General features: G+C 44.7%; 1 protein-coding gene across 4 annotated transcripts in view; it reads right to left on the minus strand.

Annotated features, from left to right (window-relative positions):
* Window positions 1–20,964, minus strand: part of GRM7 (glutamate metabotropic receptor 7) — a 316,514-nt gene extending 295,550 nt beyond the window's left edge. For 2 of the 4 annotated variants that reach the window (XM_030501640.1, XM_030501642.1), the window contains exon 1: window positions 20,388–20,963. In XM_030501640.1, the coding sequence (XP_030357500.1) occupies window positions 20,388–20,960 (573 nt within the window). In that variant the 5' untranslated portion in view covers window positions 20,961–20,963. Of the gene's footprint in view, window positions 1–20,387 lie in introns of all 4 variants that reach the window. The other 2 variants (XM_030501641.1, XM_030501639.1) reach the window with 2 other exon arrangements.
* Window positions 20,965–21,207: the final 243 nt, after the last annotated feature.

Consider the following 21,207-nt stretch of genomic DNA (forward strand, 5'->3'; position numbering starts at 1 on the left):
TACACAGTAAGAAATCCTTTCCTTTGTAGAGCATATATTAGCACTGATTTATAAATTCCGTAGTTGAGTTCATTGGCATGCATAAAGCCAAGGGACCTTTGTTAAACTACGACATTTGACGATAACTATTTGAGAAGATGCATATTGAGAAAGTCTTTCCTATTTTAATGTCAGAAAGTTAGAAATACTATAATGAATTCCAATTTTTCACATCTTTCATCAAAGCCTTTGAAAAAGGTCAGTATTTAAACTTGTTATTTTAAAATGCCTACTGCAATTTGCCTTACTGTGGTAATTTACAAGGAAAGTTCCCATAGCGTAACACCAAAACAATCCGTCGGGATTCTTCTTATTCCTGATTGTCAACAGATTTCAGCATCCAAAGGAAAAGATTATGTATTTCATAGGCATCATGAGTACGATGGTCACAGTAAACTTTATATAAAGTACTTACATTTCATGCTTTCTCTGAACTGGGAGCTCCCTAAAGTCTGGAGTAGCCTGAATATGCTGAAATGAATTTATTTATTTATTTTTGCATTTTCAAACTATTCCTCCAGGTTTTGGGTTTTTTTAAGACAAAGCTATTTCAAAACTGTTTGCTGAATTTGACCCACTTTTCAAAAAGGTTACACTCCACTGCTTCTGCTTTTCCTGCTGCAGTGCCTCCCAGATGCAAGAGCTCACTCACATCCAAGCTTTTAATCTCTTTATTGCTTATTCAGATTCCATCCCAGCTCCAAGAAATCGGGAGCTGTTGCCATTCCAGGGATGTTTGATGGCTACGAATAATACCAACCTAATGCAGAATAATAATTAACATCCTGTCTCCAGTATAGTTATTTTTCCAGCTCCATGAAACTCCAGCTGAGCTGCTGGTGCAGATCATGCTTCTGTAGAGGTGATGTTACCTGGTGACAGCATCAGCGAGCTGCAGGGGAGGATGCTCTGGCACCAGCTGTGCTGCCTGTATGAAACAGGTACAGGCAGAGGAAAGCAATCCACAGTTATTTGGCTCAAATCACCGAGTTTAGGAAAATGAGTATGCCAGTAACTGTCTCTGTTAAGGACCATAAGCACAGTGACATGTGCGACCTGCTCCACCTGGGGAGCATCTCACTGCCTGCCCCAAAGGAATTGTTTCGTACTAACTACACAGAAAATCCAACTCCAGGTCTTTTTGAAGCATCTCTTTCCATGCCACTACTAAAAGACTTCATCCCTGTAGCAGGCCTGAGAGGTTAAGGGAGGGTTTCTTCTGATTACCAAGAGATAACTGTGCCTGAAAAATAACTACCAGATATTCAATCTACTTTAAGTCGGGTTCAATCTTTCCTTATTACAGTTGTTATCTAATTCAGATGAAGTAACAAAGCTGCACTTCCAGTGATTTTAACTAAATGTAGTTAACCTTAAAAAGTCACTTTTACAAACATAGCAGACTTATCTAGATTTAAATTTTAGTTCTTGTACAAAGACTTAAGAACGGGTTCCTCCCCATTATTCAATTTAACAATAATAATAAAAACCTCCATGACAACTATAACAAAAAGACTCTGATTAAGCTTGAAACCTTTTTGATAATGAAACATACAATTTCCCTGTTTGAAGCATAATTCCCCAGAGAACATTTAAAAAAGGATATAGAAGAACTGCCATTTTAACACTGTTAATGTAAAGAACTGCGTACAAGAACAGCCCGTGTGAAAAATAGACTTTCAGAAAAGCTAGAGAAAAAATAGTGGGTGGGAGAGACTAGACAACTTAAATGCAGTGTCTCATTAGGACAATTACAGGAGTCAATAGAAACTGGCAAAATTGAAAAAGATACACTGGGCTGCTGGGTTCAATTTCCATTTAATTCAGAGACAGAGAGGTCAACTACAGCCAGTAGTCATCTCACACAATTCCTGGGTGCAGATGATTTACTCATGTTGGTAACAGCCGTTCTTCTCTTCCCATCTAAGTATATCTGTTGTCGGATCACGACAGCTACTCGCCACCTTACTGCTTTTTTAAATAAGTCTATAATCACATATCTATAATGTACTTTTAACATTAATTAAGAGCAAATAAACCATCATATAAAGAACAGTAACACACGTTAATTAAGGTTAGTTCTACTCTTACTCAACTCAAGTCTTAACCTTCCAAGTTTTCTCATCAATACCTTATCATTATAGTGCCAGAGAGGAACTAATGCACTGAGAGGACGTCAACTGTTTGAAAAGGATCAAGCGCTTGCGATGCCAAAATAACCAGTCGAAGAGCTGGATTAGTGAACTAAATATGAGAGAGTCGAAAAGTGCAAAACCATCCCTGTAACATGTCTCCACAGTTGAGGTCGCTGGTGGGTGTCCAGCACATGTGAATTACCCTTACGTGCTGTACTGCATACACCATGCAAGTACAATTTTTAACAACGTAAGATTTTAATCAAATTTCAACAGCTTTTTTTACTAGTGAGTATTTTTAAACTGGAGAGCATAAGACCTCGTTATTTTTGACATGTCTACCTCCACCTGTCAACGTGCCAAAATCTACTGAATGAACATCTAAAAATTGCCTATAAACATACATTTTTTTCAAGTTTTGGTTCTTTCCTGTACTGAAGAGTCTTGAGAAACGTCCCGAGCCTCCTACAGCATATTCAGAGCTTTGTAATTTAACTGCTGCTGCAATTGTATTTGCATGACTTTTTAATAAGGCCAGCTCCTGTGGCCCTGAGTTACTGTGAGAACCTATGCTTTCATTGAAATAATTGTGTTAAAACCTCACAATGGTTTTGAGATTTAAGCCTTTTGGGCGGGCTTATGTCTACAAGTTTATATAAAAATCTCTAGTTTTAAGTGTTTTTTCTGACTGGGTAGGGGGCTTTTTTACAAAAGAATGCCAGTCTCTAAAGTACAAAGAGTGCAATCACACCTTAAATAAAGCATCTGATCATATTTCTCCCTTTATCTAGATAGCTCTGTTTGTTGCTTTTTCCAGTACAGTGCTCCTGTCTCACCAGGACCTCAATGATACTGTTGGTTAGCCATATTACCAGCAAAGCTGTGACCACTGCTCCCCAGAATCATGTTCCTGTCAACACAGTGTAAATTTAAAAACTCATTTGGAGATACATAATGGTGAAGTACAAAGCCTGTGTGCGGAGGGGAAATCAAATAATTAAGAAGTTAATTTTAACACAAAGGGGGGAAAAAAATACTAGAATATATTTGACTCCTCTTAGGATCCACCCCACCAATGCCCAAAATCTCAATGGGCTGGATTTTGACAATGCTAGCGCTTGGCAGTTCAAACTAACATCAATGAGCTGCTCCTACCAGAGCTCCAGGAACAACCACCTGCATTTTTGAAGCTGCAAAGGCAAAGTTTTACTGCTGACACTTAGGGATATGGTTTCTTACACAGAAGTTAAAGACATCATTGATTCCCTTTGTACTGCCAAGAAAAAAATGCTAATCCTCATGAAGCCTGGGGTTGACTCTCACAACTCTGTCTCCAGCACATATCATCCATACCAGCTCTCATTCATGTCCAAAGCTAGTTTCAGCACAAATATGAGCCGATGCAGACACCAGATTTCACCACAACTCCTTCCATCTACCATTATGTCAAAGCTGTTGACAATACCAGCACATCCATCTGACCAAAACCAAATAGCAATAACACTTAATTACCAAAATAACATGCATCGTTCTCCCAGTCAACTGGGATTCTCAAGCCAAGAGCCAATATGTTGAAAAGTCAGCAATCCTGGCAGTCATATGGTAGAATCTGAACAGGATTGTCCTTTGCATGAGGACACTTCACTTTATTAATCTGTTAGACTACTTGCAGAGTTTCTCTCTTTCCAAAGTTGATTTTGTGTTTATCTCTGAAAGACAATGAGCAACATCCTAAGGTAAGGGCAAGCTCTGCAATTCTACTGACAAATTCACTCCAGACAAAAAATCCCCAGTTCATTATGCACCGTCGTTACAAAAATTTGTATATTTTCAGTATTATACTGGCACTTAGAAGCCCCAGTTGAGGTCAAAAACTTGGTGGACAGCTTGCCAGACACACATACTTAGAATAGTCCTCATGGTGAAAGATTTATACACTACACACAAATTCTGCTGAGTTACACCCCTATTTCTGTGACAGTGTATATTTTATAGATCAGAAAAAAACCAAACAATGTCTTCCAAGTATTATTCTTCTATCTGTGATGCCTGAAAGTAACATCAGATTTACATCTGCCAATGGAGTCAGGTTTAATAGTACATCCTACACTTTGCCAACTGTTAAGGAAAACAAGTTCCAGTTGTACCATGTTTTGCTTAATTTATGTGAGCACTGGGAGAGAGGGGGGTTGGGAACGATCTGGAGAGCAAAATTTTTTTTTCTTCTATTTTTTTTTTCTGTTCTGACGATAAACTTGCCAAGTTTGAGAGGCTCCAGAGAGCTTCTCCATCCTGAGCACCAGAACAGACAGACCCTGCTCACTCCAGCTGTTGGTGCTGAGGATCTGCCACACATCCCCGGGCTGCAGAAAGCAGCAGTGAGAGTGGTCTGAGCACCCATGGAGAACTGTGGGGTGACAGGGGAGTCACTTGGTTTGCCCCTGAGCACAATGAGGGTCCCTTACAATGAGGGATGTTGCAGGGTTCACTGGAGAAGCCTGCGCGAGTGAGAACAAGGAGCTTACAGGAGTAGATAAAAATCACATCTCCATCTTTCCTGGCCTCAAAGCAAGTACTCATCTACTACACTTGGGAGTCAGGTCATGTATTACTGTTTGAAATCAGGTATTATCTAACCTAGGCCCAACAGATTTCATATGATGCAAGTTTTTACAAAATAAAGTAAGTCAGTCCTACGGAGCAGCCTCATTTTTGCAGCTGATTTCCGCATCACCCCCAGAGAGAGGCAGCACCTGGCCCAGCTACTCACAGCTCCCCACAGCAGCCAAACAGAGAAAAGTTCAAGTCTGCAGGAATTCTTTGTCCAAATTAAGAGTAAAAATAAATTTGATAAGGGAAGGCGTATGAGAGCAGTAACTTTGCTCCCACCTGCAGCTAGCTGCCCTGGCTGAGCTCACAGCCCTCCATCCCTCACACAGCTCAATGCCCATTAGGACCAATTCGTGTCTGTCTGAGTGCTATGTACCTTCAAGTCCATTTTCTCTCTGGTTTCTATTTTTAAAATTGCTTGGCTTATAGGAGTATTTTGTTCTGTGCAGTGACAGGCTGTCATTTAGCCCAAGATGCCCCTTCCCTGCAATAAGCATCCCAGGTAATTCACTAAGCACACAGATATTTTCCTTAAAGGCTCACTGTAAGGCATACTGCAGGTTTGCAGTTGAGTTACTGGGTCCCACATCACCTACTGCCCAGTGTCACCAAGGGAACACCACACACCGTGAAAAAACACTCCCAGTACAGGTGGGGCAAAGCATCCCTATGCTGTCCACTGGCCAACCAAAGCCAACACGAATTTAGTCACCCCAAAACAAACTAAGGAACTGACCCTGTAAATAGAAACCATGGAAAAAGTACCACTCAAAGAGCACTGGTGAGGTTAAGAAGTATGGCCACAAAGAAAGGGTGTAAGCAATTCATTGCAACTTTAGTTTTCACATTAAAACACTCTCAAAAGACCATAACCAGTTAAAATACAAATTTCTCTTAAATTTTTATAATAATAATCAATATAATGATTGTTTTTCAGACATAAACTGGGATAAAATGAAAATGGGAGGAACTAGAAATGTCCTTTATTTCTACTTGCTGGCTTTGCCAATCCCCAACCTCTCCAAATCCCAGGACGCATCTCCTTCCCCAGGTACTGCTCCAGCAAACCAGCACTGTACCCCATGCTCCACCTCACTTTTAGTGAGTACCCCAGTGACACTGAGGAACTTTCAGGATACCAAGTAAAATGCAAAGCACAAATCTGAGAAGTAAAGCAGCACAAACCTCAGTGCAATTTTATTTCATTAAATAACTGGCATTTTTAATTTGTCTTCATGCAGTACATAAAAATACCCTCAGACAACAAATATGACACAAAGATTCGCGCACAGAACAAACACAGTTCAATTGAGAAAGATCATGTTTTCTCCTAGCTGCTTAAACTAGTGTTTAAACTATACCTCAGTATCTGTGATATTTTTAATGTGTGATATATTTATTATAACTAAAGTGTTAAGATTTAGCATGCTTTACAAAAACCAGCAGGAAAGACAAAAAGAACAGTTTGCTAGCTCAATGATACCTTTACAACAGCACAAGGAGAAAAAAAATCATTTCACGAACCCAATAGCATCTTATCCAAAATTCACCTTGGAGATCAGGATCAGCTGTCAGAGCAATTTTCCAGGCTGCTTAGGAGCTGAGTGAAGAACAGCAGATGGAAGGAAGAGGGAGAAGTACACACATTCATTGCTAAAAAATTCAATTTGAAAAAGTAGTGAAAAGAAAACAAAGCAATATGTATAAATAAACCACTGCATAAAAGTCTATATAATAGTTCGCTGCATAGAGGTACCACAAATCAGCTAGTTCACCCTGCAGAACAGTTGATATTTTTGATGAACTATTACAACTTTCTTCATAGTTCAGTGCATGAACGATAGACCTCAGCTCCCTCGCTGCTGCCGCAGCATTGCCAACATGCCAACGTGTCCAGTACCAGTAAGAGCAGCCCCCACACTGGGGTGATGGCCCTGCTCCAGGCTGCACGAGGCACTTCCCCTGGGGCTGAGGAGAGCTCCAACCCTGGATCAACTGCTGCCTTATAAAAGAGTTGTTACATATTTAAATATGAAGTGCATGGTTACAGCATAGCATAGTGTATGCTCAGAAACAAGCATGGGTTTATTTCACATATGTGAATTTATCATAAACATAGCCATAGAAGGCACATTTGAATAAGCAATTGTTATTTCACTAACAGATGGATTTCTTAAGGAGAGCAGCAGGAGCTTTGCTTGTCTCAAGCAGGACATTTTATAGAAGAGTTATCAGCTTCATTCCTCAGTGCTTTTGTGCTTAGAGGTATTTATTTTCTTCTGAAAGGTAAGAAGATTCTTCCTGAGAGAATAAGCACAGGGTTTGGAGGCTTTTTTAATAACAATTTGATTTTCCAGCAAAATACATTTATCACAGGTGGGTAAAACTATATTTGTGATTTCCTTCATTTCTTCGTGGATTTAATGCCCTTCACGGTTTACCATACCACAAAAATATTCCTAAAGATGGAAAGCCGGCTCTCAACGGATGTCAGTACCTCTGCTCTGCAATCTGGCAGGCTATCCACCTGGCCTCACACTGAGATGCGTTACAGATCATGGTGTGTTAGAGACTTACTTCTGCAGCTGTCCTGGACATCCTCCACAGAGCTTGAAGAAGCCAAGTCATTTCTCCATTTCCACATACCCAGTTTAGCTAACAAAGTGGAAACAAGCTGTAACTCCCTAAGGGCTGATGCCATCATGGCTGCTACAGGCAGAAGGAAAATTAATTTTTTGGTGTCAACTTCCAAATTCCCATACAGAACACAAATCACTTTACCCAGGACACTAACATTCTAGTACAGGAAATGTCTTCAAGCACTGGAACAGGCAGAGAGTTCCCAGTTACCACAGACTTGCCAGGGAATCTTGATTCATGAAGAAGCCTTTCTTAATTTTGAACATTCTTCACTGTAGCAGTGGTATACACACCTTAAAAAGGTAACTTCCTTTACATTGTTAATACTAAGGTATTCTGTACTGCTGTCAGATAGAAAAAACTACAAAACCACAAAAAGTTGCTCAATTAATTTTTATGGCCAATATAATTTCTGAGCATTCAAGTACTACCACACAATTACCTTCTTTAAAAATCACTAAAGCATCTCTATTAGTGCTGGATTTTATTTCTATAAAAACAACAACTTCCAGCCAAATTTGAGTTGACAGCTTTCCTTTAACTTTTTATTTATTCCTGCCATTTTTTTATTAAATGGGATTTGGCCTTGATCCCACCTATTAGGACTCCACCTTGATGGGGTCAGCATGGGAAACAACCCTGGGCACTAAGTCTTATCTCTATAGCAGCAAGGCACTGGCACAATTAAAATTGGTGGTGATGCTGTCTAGCCTCTTATGAGCTGTCATTAAAATCAAAACGACAGGAGAATTTATTAGCTTTTAGCCATCCATTAGATTAACCTGTATCTTATTGTTTCATATTCATCTCTTCATTATGCATTGCCCTGAGGAATGACCACACGCTAAAGGCATCTCAGTGTATCTGATGCCCCAAAGATTACAGAACTGGTGTGTACCAGTTTCCAAAGGGAATAAATACATAGAAAAGCAAGCCACAGCCTTAGCTGGTGTAAGCTGTCAGAGCTCCACTGGCATCCATCTGCAGGGAACTTGACCCCAGCCATACAGAATCACTTTTTTAAGCCGAAAAAACCCAGCTATGCCATCAGCCCTGGTTAACCTGGGAAACCTGGTAACCTGGAAAGCCACGGTCCCAAAGCATCCTCATGTGAAGGGAGGAAGGGTGGGAAGAGTTATCCCCAAGGGTAGAGAGAGAACATGCAAGAGAAACAGCAAGTGGAAAAGACACTATGTGGAAGGTAAGATTAGTAATACTCCCAGGAGGCCTTTATCAACGCCATTTTACAAGCAATAGGAAAGACAGAAAAAGGAGGCGGCAACACAAGCTGCTCTGGCTGCATCAGCTGAGATGCAAATTCTGAACTTTGAAGTTTTATAGAGAGAGCAGCAGCAAGCATTGGACACAGCCAGAATACATGTTACAGCACAAGAGAGGTGGTTATGGACTGAGTGTAAAAGAAAATTCAAATGCTGAAGGCTGGGGACTAGGGAATCAATGGAGAATGTAACACAATGAATACTAAGCTCTGTGTTGTCCTTGAGATACACAAAATACCTGCTCATTATCTGGCATTCAATCAAATTGCCTTTGGTTTTGGGGTTTTTAACATAGAAATTAAGTACTGAGATACATGGGATACACTGCATTAGGGATCTATCAAACACCTATGGTCAGTTGAGCTCATCCTGGAAAAAAGTTTATCTTTGTTTTGCTTTTAAGTTAGAGAATATACTCTCACACCTAAACTTGGTGTTTAAAGTAAGTATGTTACATGGAGTCTTGTGTTAGCGGGACTAAACATTAGTCTCTGATACCGCTACTGGAAACAAAAATGTTGATTAAGCTCACCAGGTTGTGTTTATCAGGCAGAGGTACTTGGAAACCAGCAAACACATGGGTCTCCAAGGATAACAGGCCACATTCACAGTGAAAAGGGAATTTGCTGTCAGGCTCATAGTCAGTCTAGTCAAGCTTCTTTGGCAACAGAACTTCCAACACTAACTTCTCTGTGTTTCTCTTAAGATGCCTAAAAATACCTTTGTGTTAAAAAAGTACAGCTCTATCACAAAAATAATTTATAAATTTATTTCTAAAGTAAATTTGTGTCAGTCTTGGCAGCATTTTGGTTGCCCCATAAGCAGTGGTGGCTGTCACAGTGTGCCCAAATAAGGCTCCCAGAGTGCTCCTCCTGAAATCTGTGCGGTTTTGGCATCATCACATCAGCTGTGGTACAGCTGGCACCTCTGCATCTCACAATTTGCATTTTATCTGTGATCTTGTATTAAAGTGTTCATGGGTTGCTGCTGCTAGAAATAGAAGCCTGCTGCACTTCTTAAGGCCCAAATTCTCCATTTCATGGAAGAAAATTTCCTGCTATCCCACTCTTCTTAGTATATTGAACAGGCCAATAGCTGGAGACAAGAATGCTGAAAAGATGTAAATTCACCAAGTGCTGCAATACATTTACAAAGCAATTGCACTCAGTTTGTACTGTGTGCAGAAATACCATGCATATAATTATGAGGCTGATTTTAATGACATTGAAACAAATCTCCATTCTGATGAATGCATAATTACTGTTATTAAAATATTTATGAAATAATCAATTTATTAGAAAATCTTCTGCAGATGAGCTTGCAGAATGTTTTATTCTAAAATGGCAGCAGAGAAAAACTTGCAAGACACCAAATCTGAGCATTTCCATCTGAGACAATGCTGGCACCAAGGTCTCCTGAGATGCTGAAGCCCCTGTCCTCTCCAAAGATACTGAATAGAGAGAATTGGGATTTTATGATTTTCTTCATTTGGAAGATTTTCAGTTCTTTAAACAAGGGCTATTGTGGAAGCAAACTTCTTGTAGGATTTTTGTGTGGTTGTTTTTCAACACAGGTAGTGTAGACTGGAAATGCATTACTGAGATGAGGCAGACTTTAAAGTGACCACCAGTACCCACCCAGACCATTGGAAATTTAGGCTAACATCTTGAGCCTGAATCAGAGAGAGATGGGGTTTCACAAGTCCTGGCTGAGGGTATGTTAATCTTGCGGATAAATCTCTCCCAATAGAGCATTCAAAACCTCCAATACCTAACTTTCAGCATAGGTGGGAGAGCAGAAGTCTTGCTTTAGAAAGATACCTACTGCATATTGCATTGCACTTGAGTTTCATAGCCTCCTTTGAAAGTACAGTTAAAACAAAACCAGGAATATTTCCAGCAGAGAAGATAAAAGCTGACTATTATGAGGGAAAATAACAGTCTTTCATGGAGGTTATGGAATATTCCTCAGAAAAGTTTATAAAAGAACTTAGGCAATCACCTGCTAGGACCAGCCTGTCTACATGGGTTCCATCTCGGATCAGCGACTAGCTGCAAGCATGGAGAACCTCTGCTGATGGAGACAGCAGCAGGAGACATGTCAACAGCCTCTGCCTCCAGAAACTGGGGAGGGAGCGCCTGAGGGGGCCAGACTGGGAGATCAAGGGGACGCTACTAGGACAAAGGGATGCCCAAAACTGTCCACGCCAATCAGCTAGCTCCTCATCCCGTTTGCTGCCTTCCCACAGACATCAGCCAATGCTGGTGCATCTGAAAACACTGGAAAATTGTGCTAAGACAAGTGCATGTTTCCATCCTCTACAATCTTTGGATTTATAGTCCTACTGATGTTTGGGCACTCTTCTACGAAGAGTTAGGATTAGGGCCTTTGTGTAGGATAGTAATAAATGGCTGCTATAAAAACCACATGCATGGATCTATATTCACTTTCACACTATCCTTTCTACAAGTGAAATTTGGTTTATGAACAAAAAGGATGACTTTTCCAGCTAACCTTGGAAATCCCCCTTAACCATGCTATAACCAACTTTTTCACATTTCCAGTGGCAAGGACTGTTTAAAGGTGTCACAGATCTCAGCTTGCGCCACAGTTCCCATTAGGTGCAGCACCAACAGTGGTGATTGATGCTACCTTGTTCTCATACTCCTGAACCCCACCGGCCACGGGTGCCCCATACAGCACTGGCCTATTGCTGCATCCTGCTACCAGCCACAGAACGTGAAATCTCTAATGAAGGAAGCATTGATACAGGTTTCTATCAACCCACCCGAGGAGAACTGGGATCAGAGTCATTTTTCAAGACAACTGCAGCTTAAGGTTTTGGCTTTGTCAGCAGTTGTTATACCTGCAAGTGAAAAGCCAAAAACACCTGTAAAACTGTAAAAGCAAGATCTAAGGGCATATCTACAGCAAGCAAGGGAGCACAGGGACCACACCGAAGCCAAGTCCAGATTATCTGGCTTTTGAACTGGAAGCAGCAAAGCAGCTCCAACAAGACATTGCCCTCGGGCTAAGGTGAGCGCCTGTGCCAGTTCCTCTCCATGTAATATGCCACAGGGCTGTGTCCTCCCTGGGACATCTGTGTCACCTCCTGGCACTGATCTAGGCTGTGCAGATACTGGAGTTGACCTTGGCTGCTTCCCCTACCAGGGCATTGTGCTTGCTGCACAGTGACCACTCTCAGCTCCTCCACCCTCATCTTAATTCTCCCTTTGACCCATCAAAGCAGCTTCTAAGCAGAGATCAACACAGCAGACACTTGGCCAGTAGCCTGCTACAAAGGGAAGAGCCACCACAGCACTTTTGTCCACCCCCTCTACCCATGCTGGGGTCTAGAGAGCCATCCCAGTTGCTGCCAGGGGAAGTCCCAAGGCTCCTGCTGGTGGAAGGAGGAGAGCTGGTCCTGCAGAGCATCCTCCTTCCAGCACCCTCTCACCCTGCACCAGACACATGCTCCACACTCTTCCCCCTGCTTTTCATCACAGTTTGTGCTGTCCTCCCTTCACTCACTCTCTGGATAGGAACAGCCAAGCCTGTTGACTTGGCTGTCCATTGACTGCCCTGCCTAAAACCTTTGAGGTGGCTCTGTATTACTAAAACACATCTTTCCTCTATTAATCACACATCATTGATTCTTCTGAGTCCTAACATCATAATACTGCGAGACAGACAGAATCGAAAAGCCAAACAAGCAGGTGACATGAGTGTCAGCACGCTGACAGCAGCAGCAGCCAGCAAAAGCTGCTCCACCCAACCCTCACCCACCATGGCCCAGCAGTGGTGCCTGCCTTCCCCTTCCCAGCCTTATCCCCAAGCAAGATGTCAAAAGACAGGTCACTTGTGTTTACAGCACAAATATCTAAATATATATATATATTAAAAAATCATCATCATTATAGAATGGTTTGGGTTGGAAGGGACCTTAAAGATCATCTAATTCTAACCTCCCACCACCTAAGTATATCTATATTTGTGTCTATACAAAACACCTACATACACAAACATATCCACAGACACTGAGCAGAACCATCATCAGAATGAAATCTTGCAACCTACAACTTCTCCTAACTGTCCCCTCCACCCGCACAGGTCAGGCAATCCTTTTAACGAACAAAAATAGAGCTATTTGATGTGCCCTACATGTGAAAAGATTTTATCTGTGCCACACCAGGCAGCGCATGGCATTCAGAAGGGAAGGTCTCCCAAGTCTGCCTTCTCTTCCCATTTAAATCAGAGGGCAGGTAGTCTGAGTGCCTCACATGATCTCAACGCAAGGAGAAAGGCAATCTCTAATAGGAGCACTTCACGGAGGTTTGGGCACGCTTGCCAAGTTCTTTAAAAGTACTTGGAAGCAAGGCATTGACCTGCATTACCCCATCAGCCAAGGAATAAGAGGATGTATACTTTGCAACACACTCACATTCATACAGCATGCTAATGCCTCTCCCGAACATCCCAAATGACACAGCAAAAGCACCACTTACCACAATAGAGACTCAAGTAGAGGGAGGTTGGGCAATACTGCTGGAGTTGCAGTTTCTCTGGAAATGCAACACCACTTGTCAGATGTTGTCAAAGGGAAGCACTTGCCCCACAGAGAAGGGGGAAGACCCCAGTGCAAAGGTCTCAGCAACTGCAGGCCTGCTCGGGGTGCATCATCCTGCCCCCGCCACCAGATTCACATGTGCACAGTGCTAGTGAAGGGCTTTGGTAAAAAATCCAGTTACTCCAGCAAGGTAAAATATGTGGTGTCTGTGCACATGTGACCAGTGGCCTGGGGCAGGGCACGGCTACATGCCTCTACCACTTTAGTGGTCCATAATAGGACCATGTTTTATTCTCAGCTAAATTGGTAATGATTCAGAATACCTCCACGGCCTTCAGCAGAAGGGCTTTACAGGACCTTGAGAATCATCAGTAATGAGAAAGGCTTTAGAAATACTTGTTTTTCTTCAGATTTCTCTCTGCCTGGGTACCCACTCCACCATGCTAATGACCTGACTATATTGGATTCTATGCTCTCCAAACGGCCTTAATTACATGCTTCGTATCTTTCAATATTACAATAAAATTCACCATGGTCCTACGTCTGGGACAGTCAGCATTGTCGCTCATTGAGATTAATTTGAGTATCTCTATAAATAGAAATAACAACATCTGATATTATGATGCAGAGTATTGTGGTGGATGGTTTTAACGCCTCCGAGCAAAACTCATTTAATAGAATAAAATACAGAATATCGTACATGCAGTTTTACAGTATTAGTGTTATGAGATTCAAAACCAGATCAATATTTCTTTCATAAAAATTAATGCCTTGAAATGATCCCTCCATTTGTCATTCCAAAGAGGTCACCTTATTTCATTTCAAAAAGTAAATTGGGAATTGCACAAGTGTACTTGCTGAATATATGCTTCTACCGTACAAGCTGACAGGTTCCTGCACCCCCTCTGTGCTGCCCCCCATGCCAGCCCCAATTATCTGCTAATCCTCTGCTCACATAAGCACCACCACCTCTCTTCTCTGACTCTCTCCATGGGTGAGCATGCCTCTCCTGGCAGAGCCAGCCTTCTCCCAAATGAGTCTTTGCAGTCTCTCTACCTAAAATCTGCAGAGAGACGCTCGAAAACAGACTGAGAGCTGAGATTATTGCTAATATTGAATTTTGCCTTGTGAAGAAAAGAAATTTTACCTCCAAAACACCATGTTACAGAAAAATATATTCATAGCACCTCCAACCATAGAATCATAGAATAGTCAGGGTTGGAAAGGACTTTAAGATCAGCGAGTTCCATTAATAACTCCATGTGGAAATATGTTAATTCCTGAAGCAAGGATTTCCCTTTACTTTTGACCTATATGGGCAAGACAAGATTCCACGTCTATTAAATGTAGCCCAGTATTTCAACAACACAGTAGAACTGCATGGCTCAGCTTGTTGACATGTATTAGGTGCACCAACAACAACAAGGACAAATAATTAGAGGCTGATGAAAATGAAAGCTTGCAGAGAAACACAAAAGCAGGGTTTTATTTTTTAAAAAGAGGCAAAGAATTAAAGTTGACTGTTTCCTATTTTCAGCTTTTTGGTATATTCTCTAAATGAGTCTAACTGAAAAATGTATAGTTCTCCTCAAATTTCTTTTATAAAATGAATAGTTAATCCCCTTCCTAAAACCACTATTGTCTTATTAAAAGTTAGAAGAGGAAAATGCAATATACTGGTAATGAGTTCAAAATATACTAGCATCTAAAGAAAAATATTGTTAAAGCATCTTCGTTTTCTCCCCAAATCCCAGCAACAACCCAAGAGTCCCCCATGGCAGGGGCATTGCAGTCCATCACATTGGCCATATTCTACCATCTCCTTAGGTCAAGTACAGCAGGAGGGGGCTCTGCACCCAGAACCTTGAGTGGAAACCTTGGGCTTACAGCCCATGTTCCTGTGGGAAACAAACAAATCAAAGGGAGGGAGAGAGGGAGGAACAAACAGGTTGCAAAGGTTTTTGCTGAGGAGCGAAGGAGTTTCCAGAAACTGATCAGATAAGCAGTATAAAACTGATTAAAACCCAAACACTTCAGAATCTCTCAAAACCATGTGATCACACGTTCAGTAAAGCAACTCTCCCACAGCCCTTATCCTTTTTTCGCTATGGCTGTGCTGCACACCCAGCAGGAATAGGCACCAATGACTGTTGAAAGCCACACTGAATTCTCTCAAGGCAGAAGCAGAGGCAGAACCACACTCTCCGTCAACACCGGTTGCAGCCCTCAAAGCTTATGGGTGCAGGTGGCTGCCACTGCCTTGGCAAAGAGGATGGATATCCTCACTTCCTAAGAAAAAAGCAGCATCCAACTTAGGGCTGCACTCTTCAGCTGTATCCTTTTCCAAATAATCACATTTCTACTAGCTGCATTGTGTCTAGAGCAGAAGGCAGGATTGCAACTTTTATCTTTCTCATTTAGTACAAAGGTGCCTGCAGATGGAAATATAGCCAAAAGGCCCTAAGGGATATATGGGAAGTTTCAATTTACACTCCCAATCTCATTGTATTCTTTTAACCCACACTGGTTTCTAAAAAGTTCCCTGAAGGGACTTGGTAACACACCTCCACGGGCAACAAGAACCATCACAGATAAAAGCAAAAAGATATTTAGACAAGAAAGAACGATTGTTGGTTGACTATTTAAAATTACCTCCACTGAGAACAGAAACCTGAAGCAGTAATTAGTTCATTATTAAAGCTTGTAATGAGAAGTCTGTAATTGTAAGGGAGACCAAAAATTAGTTTTCCACCATAAAAAAAAAAAAAAAAAAAAAAAAAAAAAAAAAAAATCAGTGTGTTGATATTCCCCATATTGCATGGTTCTGCTCTCAGAAAATATGAAACAGATGAAACATTTGGCAGGTTTTTTTCAGCACAGTTACTGAATTTCATGGAGTTAAATTTGTAAGGAAAGCTATGACACTGTGAAGTAACAGTATTTTTTTACAATGCAAAACTAGCAGCCTAAAAGCATATTGCCTTGAGCTCCCCGATGCATTTGGAAACAGCTTTCCAAATTGTTTCTGTTTTATTTTTAGAACAGATATTTAATTTACATTCGGCATACTATTTATTGGCACGCTTTAATAAAACTGTATTTTGAGAAAGCCACTGTATTTGACATCCTTGAATTCATGTATTTCTGTCTCCATGGTCCACCACACATCATATTATCCCTTCTGTTGCATTAATCCAGGGCCCCAAGCAGCCCCGCTTCTGAAGTCCACGGCTTCACAATCCCTTCCCACCCAGGACAGAGATGGTGCATCTGAATTAGATGCACTCCCAGAAGAAGAGGAGGTCTTGTCTGCAGAGGGACCTGGTCAGGAAGGGCCACCTATCTCACATAAACTCCTGACAAAGCACTCGCATCCCTGCTTCCAAAAAGATAAAGTTAAATAACATGCAAAAATAAAGCAGCAGCCAGAGCCCCCCAGCTCAACCCCTTCCACCACCTGAGCCATTCCCGAACTGGAGAGAGCTCCAGCTGTCTTCACTAGCAAGTCAAACATTCAGCCACATGTCAGTAGGTCTCAGGCCCGGGGTCCAACTTGCTTCCCAAGATGGGACCTTGGTGCATGGCTGGGATGCTGTTCAACGTTTTAACTGAAGCAACTCACATAAGGTCCCACCCAAAGTTAATGGCAGTGACAAATACTGAACTTGGATGTAAAGCTTCCTGCTTCCTCTAAACCCTGCTCTTGCATCTCTCATTAGTTGTCATTTTGGAAGAGAAATCCTCAGGTTCTTGGCCTTGACTTAGGAGACATGCTGACCTTACTGGCAATTCCAGCACCCCCTCCAAGGCCTCAACACATCCCATGTGACTCAGAGAGAGCAGTGACCCCTCTGACTGTGCCCCAGTGTCAGCAGCCCCAACAGCTCCACTGAATCAGTATGAGCACCTCAGTCACGGGCAGGCAGAGTTGGGGTCTTGACTGCCCTTTGCTCCAGCAGCAGCTGTGCACAGGGAGGGGATTTGGGGCCATCCCCATAGTTCTGGGGGAAATCTCCCATCCCACTATTCCCAGCATCTGTTATTGATAGTGCAATCCAGGGACAAGTGGGGAGGGAGATCTAGAGCCAGGGGGACGGACTTTTGCTTTCATCACACAGGAAAAGGCCCAAGTCTAATGCAGATCCTTCACATTTTTAAAGAAGGAAAGCTGCTACAGAACTTCAAAGAGTAATTACCCAGATGAATTCAAACCAGAGGACCTCAGTGCTGTTCTCCCCTGCTGATCTGCCTGTTGCCATTAGCCAAAGATGCTCCCCAAAGCTCCATTCTAGATTGGGAACAGACAGGTGAGCTGCATGGAGAGCGAGCGTAGCTTCACACGCAGAGAGGAAGATGAATAGACTTAAATTTTACCCCCTTCCCCTGAGAGAAAGCCCCTTAAGCATCACTAGCTGGCTGAGGAAACCCCACTGTGCTCTGTATGGGTTATATGTGTATATATATATATATATATTCTTTTTTTTTTTTTTCCTCCCTACATTAAGGTAGAGTACAAATGCTTCTCTTCTGAGATACTGTCAGAGAAATGTAAGCACTAGTAAGATTTCTTTGCAGAGGCTTCCACAGATGGAAAGAGTTTTCACCTACAAGCTGTTAGGGAAAAGCCAGGTTGGGCATGAAAATACATGTTCAAGAGTCATTCACCCACCTCTCACCACACTGCCCTGGTCAGTAAAACCTACGGTGAGCCCTGAGAAGCAAGCTGGCTGCAACAGCTCGTGCACTGAGAAAGTACTTACATTAACAAGTTTTTTGTGGTTGGGTAGTTGGTTTTTTTCTTTCCAATAACTTACAGCTTCTCACCCACCCCCACACAACAGTACTTCATTGCTTAACAGGTCCAGCTCTCCTCCTCGCTCTTAAAATAGTTCATTCTTTCTTATTTCTCTCCGGCTGGGACATTTTTCTGAACTGTGTTTTGAAGGAGTAGAGGGCAATAGGGAACTGTTTTATTGCACGAAAAATCTGCTTGAGAAAAGCAGAACCAAGCTGTAAAACATGTATTTGGTAAAATCCCCCTCAGTATGTACCAGCTCCTGCTTTCTGGATGATTTGGTTAAAAAGCAATTTTGAACAGATGCTCAGTTACAATGCATTAAAATGTTTAGATTTATTTAAGTGTCTCTACTGGCAGAAACTGCCCAAACGTCTTACTTCCTGCAAACTATGGATCGTATTTGTAACATATCACCAAAGATTTTGCAGGTATTGTGGCATTATACAAACGTCTGATGGTGCCTGGGGTTTCCCTCTGAACAAGAGCTCAGTAGAGAGTGCCCAGGATTTGCTCTTGGATGAGATTCAGTATAGAACAGCTGGCTAATTTCAATCTGCTGGCTGGTGGAAGTCTACAGCAGATCAGCATTTGCTGAACCTGTACTTTAGGGGAACTTCAGCACCACTCACATCCCTCCAAGCTCTTGCATCCCTCCAAGCTCTCTCATCTATCTAAGCTTCTCGGCTCCAGCTCAAGCAGAACATGAGATCATCTGTTTTGCAGCCCGGGAAGAGGTGTTTGTAATGCAAGAAGTCTCAAACAGAAATAAGTACAGTGTACCTAGTGCTGCCAAGCCTGCTCACACACAAGCGGGGCTGCTTTCTTGGAGGCAGCATTGCAATATGAAGACCTGCATGTTAAAGCCGCATGAATTGTTAGAGATTCAGCACACTGCTGAATCCAGAAGCAATACAAGCAGCATTTTAATTCGCCAAGAAGGAAGGCAAGCAAGGAAGACAAAACCAGATCTTTCATGTTCTTTCAGGAAAATGGACCAGAGTGAGCCTGGCTGGGCAGCGCAAAGGGCAGTGATGAGAGAAGGCACATCGCTCTGTCTTGCATGTGACAGCTGTACCTGGCACCAACAGCCAGATTGGGAGTAAGGGCTAACAACAACTGCTGACAGCAGAGAGTGGATTTGCCGTGCAAACCTCAAGTTTCCAGCTGGGAAAAGCGGGGGATCTCTCCACCCGCTGCACAAAAACAAAAATAAATACCACCACCACCTTCCGCATGCGAAGGCGTAGGATAGGAAGCGAGAAACTCCGCTGCTCACGATGCATCTGGTGGCGGTTCTGGCACTGCCACTGCACCCGCGATCGCTGCCGAGGAGCTCCCTGCCGGCCCCGGCGGCTTCACGCAGCGCCGCGAGGGGACACCCCCACCCGGGGACCCCTGACACCCGGGAGACCCCTCCACCCCTGGGGGGGATACCCCCGTGTGTGTGTCGTCCCTCCCTCCCCCGCCGGCAGGGAGCCAAACCCCGGCGCGTCCGCGGACAGATGCCCTCTCCCGGTCTTGGGGCGCGGGTGGTGGCAGGAAGGTGCAGCCGTGGGAGGCAGGTCCCCGCCGAGGTGGGCACGATCGCAGCGCGCCCCGAGGGGGGAGCGGAACGGCAGGCGCTGCAGCGCGCCTCCCCGCACACACACGCTCATCCCGACACGGTTCTCTAATCCACTGGCTCTGCTCATCCCTCGGCGCCGCCGAGAGCCGCCTGAGCCCGGCCGGCGGAGCAGCCCCCGCCGCCCCCAGCCCCTGCCGCCTCCCGGGCTGCGGGGAACCCGTAGCCCGGGGGACCGGACGAGCCCGGAGTTGCCCGGCGCAGCCCCGGCTCAACCAAGAGCCACCGGGGAAAGCCTCTCCAGCTTCCCCGGTCCCCCGGCCCGGGCCGGGGCGGCGCTGGCCGCACCTTGCCCTCGCACGGCGCGGAAATTTCACACGCGAAGCCCGTCCCGCTGCCTTGCGCCCACGGCTCCGCCGAGCCATGTTTCTCCCTAACGCAAACCCATCTCAATCACCGCCTTTCTTTTTTTTTTTCTTTCGTCCCCTTTCCCTTCCCTCGCCTCCTCTCCCTTCACGGATCGCTCCTTGCAAATGGGGCGATATATCCAGAAAGTGCCATGCACCGCGAGGAAGGGAGACGGGGAAGGATGCTGAAACGGAGAGGTTGGCTGGGAGGGAAACAAGACACTCCAGAGGGGTGGCAAAGGAAGCACCCGGAGGGGCACGAAGGGAGTTCACAGCGGCTGGTAGAGCCTCGCGGCACGGCTCGGCACGACGCTCCGCCACTCCCCCGGCCCGGCGCCGCGCAGCCCTACCTGGAACAGCCGGAGGATGTTGGCCACCATAATGGAGACTGAACTTCCCGACGCCCCGATCACTCCGACTACTTTCTCCGGCTTGACGAACACGGGCGGCTCGCCGTTGGTGCACCTCACGTCGGAGGTGTCCTTCTGGATGAGAGCCTGCACGAAGGTGAGGGACTGCTCCAGCGCGTAGGTGTCTCGAGAGCAGGTGTCCAGGATGCGGGCGCCCAGCGTGACATTGGGCAGCAGGTCCGGGTCGCTGTTGATCTGGTCCAGGGCGTAGAGCATCGCCTCCAGCCTGTGGATGCCGTTTTCCTTCTTGATGTCCCCGCAGGGCACGCCCGGGGGGCCCTTAGCGTGCACGGGGAAGAGGCCGCCTAGGGTGATGTCCCCCTCCAGACGGATGGAGTGGGGCGCGTACATCTCCTGCCCCTGGGCCACCGCCGAGAGCAGCAACTCCAGCAGGCAGCAGGGCAACTTCAGCAGAGTCAGGAGCCGCAGCAGCCTGCCCAGGCGGACCATGGTGCCGGTGCCGCCGCCCGGGCGCTGCACCGCGCTCCCGCCCGCGCTCCCCCGCGCCTTCATGCGGCCCGGAGGGGCCGGGGCGGCGGGGCGGGATCGCCGGGGGAGGGTGGAGGGTCGGCGGCTCCCGCCCGCCCTGGCCGCGGCTGCCTCCGCCGCGCTCCGCGGCAGCACGGCACTGGGGAGCCGCGCCGCGCCGCTACCGCTTTAAATGGTGGCCGGGGCTCTCCGCCTCCCGCCCCCTCCACCGCCCCGCCCGCCGCTGCCGCTGCGCAGGATGCGGCCGCGTCGCCCGAGTCCGGGTCGGGAT

This window comes from Strigops habroptila, chromosome 11 (genome assembly GCF_004027225.2).
Source record: "Strigops habroptila isolate Jane chromosome 11, bStrHab1.2.pri, whole genome shotgun sequence".
Lineage (NCBI taxonomy): Eukaryota > Metazoa > Chordata > Aves > Psittaciformes > Psittacidae > Strigops > Strigops habroptila.